Source organism: Uranotaenia lowii, chromosome 2, assembly GCF_029784155.1.
Source record: "Uranotaenia lowii strain MFRU-FL chromosome 2, ASM2978415v1, whole genome shotgun sequence".
Classification (NCBI taxonomy): Eukaryota; Metazoa; Arthropoda; class Insecta; order Diptera; family Culicidae; genus Uranotaenia; species Uranotaenia lowii.
The window spans coordinates 221,693,958-221,703,187 of NC_073692.1; the positions used below are offsets into that span (position 1 = coordinate 221,693,958).

The 9,230-nt window shown below is 35.2% G+C and overlaps 3 protein-coding genes across 8 annotated transcripts in view; all 3 read right to left on the reverse strand.

Annotated features, from left to right (window-relative positions):
* The window catches only part of LOC129749391 (WD repeat-containing protein 7), a 39,335-nt gene extending 38,788 nt beyond the window's left edge, over positions 1–547 (reverse strand). For all 5 annotated transcript variants that reach the window (XM_055744358.1, XM_055744357.1, XM_055744356.1 and 2 more), the window contains exon 1: positions 55–547. In XM_055744358.1, the coding sequence (XP_055600333.1) occupies positions 55–191 (137 nt within the window). In that variant the 5' untranslated portion in view covers positions 192–547. The remainder of the gene's footprint in view (positions 1–54) is intronic.
* An 836-nt stretch (positions 548–1,383) lies between these two features.
* On the reverse strand, positions 1,384–5,522 carry LOC129747442 (ubiquitin-40S ribosomal protein S27a). Its single transcript, XM_055741672.1, has 3 exons — positions 5,410–5,522; positions 1,833–2,163; positions 1,384–1,771 (listed from the first exon to the last, which is right to left on the reverse strand). The coding sequence occupies exons 2-3, from the start codon at positions 2,151–2,153 to the stop codon at positions 1,622–1,624; spliced, it is 471 nt and encodes a 156-aa protein (XP_055597647.1). The 5' UTR covers positions 2,154–2,163; positions 5,410–5,522; the 3' UTR covers positions 1,384–1,621.
* Positions 2,286–5,483, reverse strand: LOC129747441 (ribosome biogenesis protein NSA2 homolog). 2 transcript variants are annotated; one of them, XM_055741670.1, is made up of 2 exons: positions 5,410–5,483; positions 2,286–3,222 (listed from the first exon to the last, which is right to left on the reverse strand). In XM_055741670.1, exon 2 carries the CDS (start codon positions 3,191–3,193, stop codon positions 2,414–2,416), a length of 780 nt encoding a protein of 259 aa, XP_055597645.1. In that variant the 5' UTR covers positions 3,194–3,222; positions 5,410–5,483; the 3' UTR covers positions 2,286–2,413. The 2 variants fall into 2 exon arrangements, with proteins under 2 accessions (XP_055597645.1, XP_055597646.1); XM_055741671.1 differs by lacking the exon at positions 5,410–5,483 and adding an exon at positions 5,082–5,336.
* Positions 5,523–9,230: the final 3,708 nt, after the last annotated feature.

Sequence of the window (9,230 nt, forward strand, 5' to 3'; positions counted from 1 at the left end):
ATAAAGCAGTTGTATTAATGTCTTGAATGTAATAAATTTGAAAAAACTACTTACCAAAGGCATATTTGACCGTCATAGCAACCGGTTACAAGAATTTTCTGGTCCCGGGATAAAAACACACTAGAAACACAGTGCGTGGGAGTGTTGGGACCCCACAAAACTACCGGAACAACTAGATTAGTGTTCAACATTTTGACGATCTTTTTCGTATCCTTTAATTATTCAAATTTCTGATTTACCAGTTGTTTTGTAACAATAGTTTAATTTTAGTTCCCAATTCAAGATCTTTTAACCAACCATTGTTGTTTTTTTCTGTTCCTAGTCTGTGACGATACTTAAGGTATCGATCCGAGTTTTGTTTTTCACAAAATCTGAAGTTATCTCACGTATTTTTCCCAACTTAAAGATTCCACCAGTGGTCTAGCCCAATATATATTGGGTTTAGCGGTTTTAGCTTTAACTGCAACAATTAAGCTGAAACAATTGTAAAAATATTGGATTGATGAAAATTTTCTGGTCACAACACTGATAAGAATTTTCACAACTTGACAGCTGATTGATTTTTTTTGTTTTTGTCCCTCCACCATCAGGGATGAATTCATCTTTTTGCATGCAAAACACCCCCATGCAGCATAAATCCAATAGATGAAAATGAAATTCTTACTGGAATTTAATTATACCGGTGCCTTGCATGCAAGAAATCTACACGAATAGGGAAAAGAATTCACTTCTGATTAAAATATACCATTTCAAATTGTTTTAAAATAGAGTAGAGCGAGGCAATTATTGTCAACAGAATGAAATTTACAACTTCTTTGAATAAAATTTTGTATAAATCCGATGACAAGTAATCTGATGTCCTTTCGATTATTAGTGACATTTTGAATAAATATCAAAGACCCCTATTTGAAAAAAGATCTGCATCATCTGGTTGAAGATAATCGATTCAAAAACATGAGAGCTTAAAATGGAAGAAATGGAGATTATTTTTTGTTTTTTATTATAAAAACTTTATAGAATATTCGTTTGGCTGAATAGTTGAAAAGGTCAATATTCGATACCACATCCATCCATACCACATTCAGTATATCTCTAATCCTTATAATTTTTCAGCTTCCTGGAATCACTTCAAATTGGGATAAATCATCTTGATTGAAATCCCTTAAAAAATCGCTTAAGTGCATCGATTACGTGTTACCACTGATTATAACGAAGTACTAAGCGATTAAGAACAATCTTAGGCTGTGGAAATAGAGCTAGGTATACGATCACGAATATTTTTACGCAGAGCTATAAGAGATTTTTCGAAAGATTATAACCATGATATTAAAGTCGAAAACCAGTTGGATAAGAATGTCATCGAAATCAGAAAATCGGAGAAAATTGATTTGTAATACAACAGAAGTTTTGTATTTTATCGTATTTCTTAACCATAGTAATGGAGATCCTGACGCACAAAATGTAATCTACAGAAGTAGCAACCCCTGATGTTAATGGTCGAAATAAAAAGCTGACAATCACAAATGGATCTCCATAAGATGTTTGGGGTTAAACACTGTATTCGCGATTGCCAACTAATTAGCTACAACTCCAGTGATCGGCATCCTCGATGTGTTCCTCTTTACTTGTCCTCCTGCTTGGAATAGACCAGAGTCAGGTTACACTTGCCACAGTAGTGACGATCTTCGTGGGCAGCCATGAAAACACCGGCACCGCAGGTTTCACTAGTGCACTCACGTCGCAGCCGGTGGATCTTGCCGTTTTCGTCAACCTGAGAAATAATGGAGTATGTATTAGATTCAGAGTAAGGTCGAAAAAATGATTTTTCCTACCTTGTAGTACTTCAGCACAGCAAGTTTGACCTTCTTCCTCTTGTGCTTGATCTTCTTGGGGGTGGAGTAATTCTTCTTCTTGCGTTTCTTGGCTCCACCACGAAGGCGCAGCACCAAGTGAAGGGTTGATTCCTTCTGAATGTTGTAGTCGGACAGGGTGCGGCCATCTTCAAGCTGCTTTCCGGCGAAGATCAAACGCTGCTGATCTGGTGGGATACCCTCCTTGTCTTGGATTTTAGCCTTGACATTTTCGATAGTATCAGACGGTTCGACCTCGAGGGTGATGGTCTTACCCGTTAGGGTTTTGACGAAGATCTGCATCCCGGATGTCCTATTGTTTTTGTTAGAAATAAATAGTTAAATTCGTCTAAAGATTGACCTGGAAGTGTTGTCCTATTTTGCCTTTTACATAAGTTGATTCCAAACGATAGCGATGACAGAATAAAAACATAATTTGGTTTTGTAAAAATACATGACCTAAGCTATATTTGCTTTGGATTTGTACAGAAAAAATATCGACGCAACCTTAAATACTAGACAGCAGACTTGAGATATGAATAATGGATCATACTGGAAAAAGATTATACTAATAACACAGCGTTGATGCATCCGTCGTTTTCGGGGTTGTTCGTTACTTGGGCGTATTTTCCCCAAACAACTTTGCCGGATTGTGTTACCAAACCAAGCTCTGAGATGTTGACCTCGATCACGGTACCCTTAGTTATGACCCCAAGGCTGGTGTACATCGGGGAGGATGGGTTTTTCTTAACGCCAATAATGGGAAGATGGAAGGTTGCCTTCAGTTCCGGATGCGTTACGTGCGCTTTGTTGAAACGAAGTGCCATGGGTCGGATAAATCGCTCGAATTTCGGTGGCTTACGAGTAAAATTTTCACCAACATAGGTTACTTTCGTGACCATTCGCTTCCAAGCTTTCCTCTTTGTTTTGCCACTTCGAATGACTTTAAACACTTCGGCATCTGATTGCGCTCTTACTTTCGGAATAGGAACGTCCCACTTTCCGGCTTTCTCCTTGCGCTTCTGTTTGATCATATTGGACAGTACCTTGGCGCTGGATTGGATTCCTCGATCCATCAGGTAAGTAGGAATGGCCCCATCTTCAACCTTTTCGGTCGTTTTCTTAACCTTTTTCTCTTCATGAGCCTGAATCTTCTTTTTCATCTGAATCTTTTCGTTACGTCGTTCCTTCTGGAACAGTTTGGCCTTGATGCCGCGCAGCTTACGAGCCATAGCCGCACGCTTCTTAGGCTCACGAGCCTCGCGTTTCCGCTTACGTTCCTCATAATCAAGTCGCCGGCCATGCAGCTTGATGTGACGTTCGATATATTCGTTCTGCGGCATGTTGGTGCTGTGTCGGTGCGGTCAGGGAGCTAGAACGAAAAAGTTTACATTATTCGTATTCGACTAACAAGCAGTGCAAAAAAATCTTGAAACTTGGTATCAGAGACAAAACAAATAACATTTCGATTGTAGCTCATCAAAAATGTTATTGATGCTTCATGAATTGTGAATGCTCAATGACCGTCGACAAGCCTGTTTTTTAATCTGGGCCATGTTTTGACTAGAATATCGGATCAATGCCGATTATTCTAGCTTCGATAAGGCCGATGTTTATGCTAAGTGGAGCGAGTGAACCAAAACGTCTATTGCTTTGTCCTGATAATAATTACTTTTGTGAAACATTCGAATTCTCAGATCACCTGAAGACCTCGAAACTTACAGGATGTGTGGTATGTTTTTCATTGAAAATTTAAGATATAGGTGGTTTAACCTTGATTTATTGAAAACTTTGGATTGCTCTTCCCTTTTTATTTCGTTAATATAATTTGCCGGAAACGAGTCTATTAAAAGTTAAGTGAGCTTGGGATAACAAACAAAATTTGCGCATTGAAGTAGTTCAAGGTGAATATATAATTTTCTCATCTAAATTAAAATCATCATATTGTAGGTATAGTACACGCAGAGAAAACTTGGATTTTGAAACACTGACTTTGATTCAAAACATTCATTTTTTTAATCAAACCTCTGTTTTCTTTGTATCAATGATATAGTTTTGATTGAAATGAATAATTTTTGAAAGAAAGAATTAATTTTTTGAATCGAATAATTTTGGACTCCCATTTCAAACAAATTCTTTGATTGAAAAGAAAATTGTTCAACTGCATATTTTTATTGAAGCAAAGTAAATTTTCTTTCAACCAACAGAAAGGAATAATTTCTCTGCTAGAATAGGATTCAGGATGAAGAATGGTAAGCGTATGTTAATCCATTAATCTAAAAGTGAATATTTAAGATTTTATATAAACTCTTGCATTGTTACAGGACCATAGCTGATTCCGTCCCAAATCCAGCGGTTTAATTATATTCGGCCCGATCCTCAGCGGCAATCAACAGTTGGATGGCTACTAAAGCCAGAAATCGGAGTTGCTTCCGGAAGTCTACATAGCGGCCCAAGTAGAATGCCCTTAGGCCAAAATGACAAACTTAGGATTTGTCCGAAAATAAGGATCGGATGATTCAAATATAGTGAACCAGTATGTGTGTAAAGTTTGTGAATAAAACTGAATTTAAGATTTTTAGGATTATAGGAACTTCGGAAGAACAGAAAATATTTCTTCTAATTGGAATAAAAAGTAAATGGTTCAATGAATAAATACTTTTAAATCTAAATGACATAAGAAAACGAAACAGCTTTGCAAGAAATTGCTTTTGTATTAAAGCATTAGGATTTTGATTCAAAGATTTTTCAAAGAAAAAATCTTCAAATTGGTTTAAAAATCTTAAGGTTAAGAGCCAAATTTGATTTATTTTATTATTCGAAAATGCGGTAGCCTTAAAGTTGCATGTAACCGTTGTACAAAATCAAGGTTTGACCTAATACACATATTATGAATAAAAAAAATCAAGGATAGAGTTTTCAATGTATTTCGTGTAAACCGAGGTTGTTCATCCCAAATTTTCTCGAGTTAGCGAAGTTCTACTGTATGTATAAAATACATAACCACCAACATGCTGGGAGCCCATCACCCTGTCAAAACTACTAACGTGGTTTTCTCGGAACTTTCATCCAGTTTGGTGTTGCTTTTAGTTTTATCCATTCGATCTAGCGATACCACACATCTCAGCACGTTACAAGAATCTTCTGAGGGGATTTGCATCTGAATATTCGACATGTTTCACTTAAGTAAAAAAGTATACCCGAATTAGAGTAAATAAAGCCAGTACTCACCAAATAGAATTGGAAACAACGGGAATCAATTGACAACTTTTTTACAAAAGATCCTCAACACATCAGTATATTCTTCACAGAATCCCCGATAAGCTTTTCGAAGCAAAAGTTCCTGTACTTCACTTCTGTAGCCTACGCATGTTTTGCCATGAACGCCATTTGGCTAACAATCAGATTTAACACCTAAAATTCACTAAAATCCGAATTTAAATCGGATGAGGTGGATAGCGATCACTTCTATTTGCTGAAAATCAACTTATTAAGGCAAAATAGTAACACTTCACCGCAGAAATTCACAATTTTTCCCGAACAGCTCGCACAAACTCACCTTTCTCTGACACCATACACAAAGTAAAAGAAATAGGAAATGGACGACTGGTGCCGCTTCGTTTTGACAGCTTCGAACCGGAAATGGACAGCCCTGCAAAGCACTGGTATAAAACTGACCCATGCAGCAGTAGGAGAAACACTTCAGAGATACACGGAAACAAATCGGATAACAAAGTTTGAAGATCTTTAAGGTTAAGAGCCAAAAAAAAGTTCTGAAATTGACAAGGGGCCGTTCAGATACCACGTGGACAGAAAAATGAGATTTTCGACACCCCCCTCCCCCTCCGTGGACAAGCGTGGACATTTGGCAAACCCCTACCCCCCTCCCCGGATGTCCACGTGGACAGATTTGAAATTGTTTTTTTTTTTCAAACTCATTTGACAGTAAGAAAACGCTGCTTTTTGACTATTTGTTATTGGAATGGCTGATTTAAAAAATATAGGGGAGATGAGGGCATAACGAGCACCCGAGGCATATAATGAGAACTACGCTTTTCTACGAAAGTGCGTATTTTCTTAAATAAATTTTCATGAGGATTTGTTTCGTACTTCCTATAGTATTAATTTTTCACAAAAAAAGGAATCTCCTTATCATTTTTACAGAGATATTTAAAAAAAACTAGCTTGGTTCTCAAGTTACGAAAATATTATAATTTTTGAGCACCACGAAATAAGCTCTTATGATCTTAAAATAACCTTGATCTATAATGTACGCACTGCAACATGATGTACACATTGTTTCTCAATTTTCACCATCATAAAATTTTTGATTTTTCACTTTTATCAATTTTAAAACACGTTTTTACTTAAATTTGTTGACTAGGGGCATATAGAGCACCATATTATCGAGGCATAATGAGCATTTTCTGCCGTAGAATCTAGCAGCGAATTAAAATTGATTAATAGCGCCACACCTTGACTAGTTTTCATCCGACAATTTAGCCTATTGGTAAGGTGTCGGAGAGGTAATCAAAAGACTACACTCAGAAAAATACTATTATGTATGCCATAAGATTCTCTTATGAAGTGGCGCCATAAGAAAAATCATTGAAATTCATAAGATTGTCTTATGACGCGAATGAATTCTGAAGATGAACGCCTATTGCAATGAGAGGTTGTTGCTTTTCATAAGAGGTTCTTATGGAAACAGTAAATCACTTTCTAATAAGAATAATTTTAGATATTTCATTGAAAACATTCTCTTTATTGTTTGCCAAATTTGTTTGAAATCAAATCATTTATGGTCACCATCAGCAGTGCATCAACAGACGCTTCCATCAAAGTTTTTTTTGCCGCATCCCAATCTTCGACCTTGTTAGATCAGATAGCTGAAAAGTAAACAAAAATGTATTTCAAATTACTAATATGTCGCTCACATCAGAAACAACAAATCGGACTTACCATTCCGGAAATGACAATATCATTTATCTTTGAAGTAAAACTATGAACTGGCGATTGCTTCGTTTTGTTAGATGATGAAAAAACTGTTGAAATGAACGAATGTGTTCATTACTTTCACACAATGCCGTTTCTTCTATTTTTCATAAGAACATCGTATGAAAATTGAAAGAATTTCATAAGACTCTTATGAAAAATTATTTTACACTCTTAAAAGCGGCTCATAAGATGCATCTTATAAAAATTATAATAAGAATTTGCCTGAGTGTAGAGTTAGATTTCTGTTCGAGGGGATTTTTTTCCATTCACAATTCATGATCGATTTTTTTATTGTTACATTATACGGCTACCCGAATACGAAAATATTGTAACATAACAGTTCCTGTAGTAGTTATAAAACGATTAGAGACAGAGTAAAAAAACGTTTAGAAAATGATATCTGAAACCATAAAAAACATTCCACTTATCTTGAATTCCAAAACGACGGTCTGTTGAATATGGCGTTAAGTTATGTTACTGTTTAAAACTATTAAAACCTCTGTATGGAGACACTGTTCTACACACTACCAAAAAAATCTGTAAAATTACATCACATATGATGTAAATAAAAAGAAGCATCATATATGACGGAATATTCAGTGCTAGTTGGAAATTACACGCCAGTAAAATTTTGCAACGTGTAAAATCAAAAATGATGTAAAATTTAGCAACGTGTAAAATAAAAATGATGTAAATTATAAAATCACTGAATGTTGGAAGAAAAACTTTCCAATTGGAATTTGTTTTGTTTTATTTATTGTTAATATGATTCAATACTGGAATTTTCACGTCTGTTAATAAAAATAAAACTCATCTATAATTAATATGATTCATTTTATTAAGCGGCAAAATTTTTTTTAACACACATTATATTTTATTTCTTTTATTTTTTCCGCGAAGTACCGGATCCAATGTTGAACACCGTGGATCCGCTTCCAGAAACGCATCCCTGTTTTTCGGATATCTCTGGGAACCATCAACACCGATTAAATTACTCGCGCGCGGGGAAAATACTTTGGCGCACGACTTGACTTAACAGTTTTTGTCACATTTGTCTGGTCTTGTTCTTCACAGTTTATAATTTTACATGACATTATCACGTTCAGTGTATTGTAATATTTCATGTCGTGTAATTTTGAGAAATTTCCAATTCAGTGTTGTTGAGAATTTCGTGTGACCAAAAAAAAATTGTAAAATTACATCACATATGATGTAACGAAAAAGAAGCATCGCATATAATGGAATTTTCAGTGCGAGTTGAATATTACACGTCTGCAATCTTCAACAGACGTGTAAAATTTGAAAGACATGTAAAATATTAAGACGGGTAATATTTAATTCGCACTGAAAATTCCGTCGTATGTGATGCTTCTTTTTATTTACATCATATGTGATGTAAATTTACATCAAATAATCGCGTTCCGTGTCATGTAATATTTGTGTCATTAGAATTCAGTGCTGTTAAGGATTCAACTGTTTTTATTTTGTAAATTTACATCAATAAATCGCGTTCCATGTCATGTAATAATAAAGGTTTTCAGTTTCAGTGTCGTTAAGGATTCAGATTTTTTTTCTGTGTAGGAACAGTTAGGGTGTGGTTTATAAAACGCTTATGAATAACGTTTTCAGGACATTGAACTGTTTCTAGAATGAACATGTGTAGGCATATTTTAAACGATTTATCAAACCGTTAATCGAACTGTTACGGAAATCGGAATGATTATTGTACAAACCGTTTGTACTAAGATTACTGTTTATTTTATGGTGGAGACGATAACGTCATACAGGATTTCTTACAGTCATCTTTTACACGCAGAGAAAACTTGGATTTTGAAACAAAACAAAACTGACTTTGATTCAAAACACTCAGTTTTTTTAATCAAACTCCTGTTTTCTTTGAATCAATGAACTCTCGTTCTGATTCAAATGAATAATTTTTGAAAGAAAGAATTAATTTTTTGAACCGAATAATTTTGGAATTTGATTTTAAACAAATTCTTTGATTCAAAAGACATTTTTTCAATTGCATATGTCTTTTTAAACAAAGTAAATTTTCTTTCAACCAAAGAAAAATGTTTTCAACAGAAAGGAATAATTTCTTTAAGTTAAAACTTCAAACTTAGAAGATAATTTGGATTGAGCAAGTACCGAATTTCGAATTAAGTTTCGCCGGTCGTGTTAAAAATCAAAACTAGTGAATCAGAGATAGCTATTTAGGAGGATTCAGAATGAGGAATGCATACCATGGTAAGTGCGTGTTAATCCATTAGTCAAAAAGTGAATATTTAAGATTTTATATAAACTTTTGCATTGTTACAGGACCACGGCTGATTCCGCCCAAAATCCAGCGGTCTGATTATCTTCGGGCCGATCTTCAGCGGC

What these genes read in the sequence shown, in the direction of transcription:
- LOC129747441 (XM_055741670.1), bottom strand. Translation starts at nt 3,193, where the DNA reads ATGCCGCAGAACGAATATATCGAACGTCACATCAAGCTGCATGGCCGG.
- LOC129747442 (XM_055741672.1), bottom strand. Translation starts at nt 2,153, where the DNA reads ATGCAGATCTTCGTCAAAACCCTAACGGGTAAGACCATCACCCTCGAG. An exon ending in CTGTGCTGAAGTACTACAAG is followed by an intron (nt 1,772 to 1,832) that starts GTAGGAAAAATC and finishes ATTATTTCTCAG; the next exon opens with GTTGACGAAAACGGCAAGAT.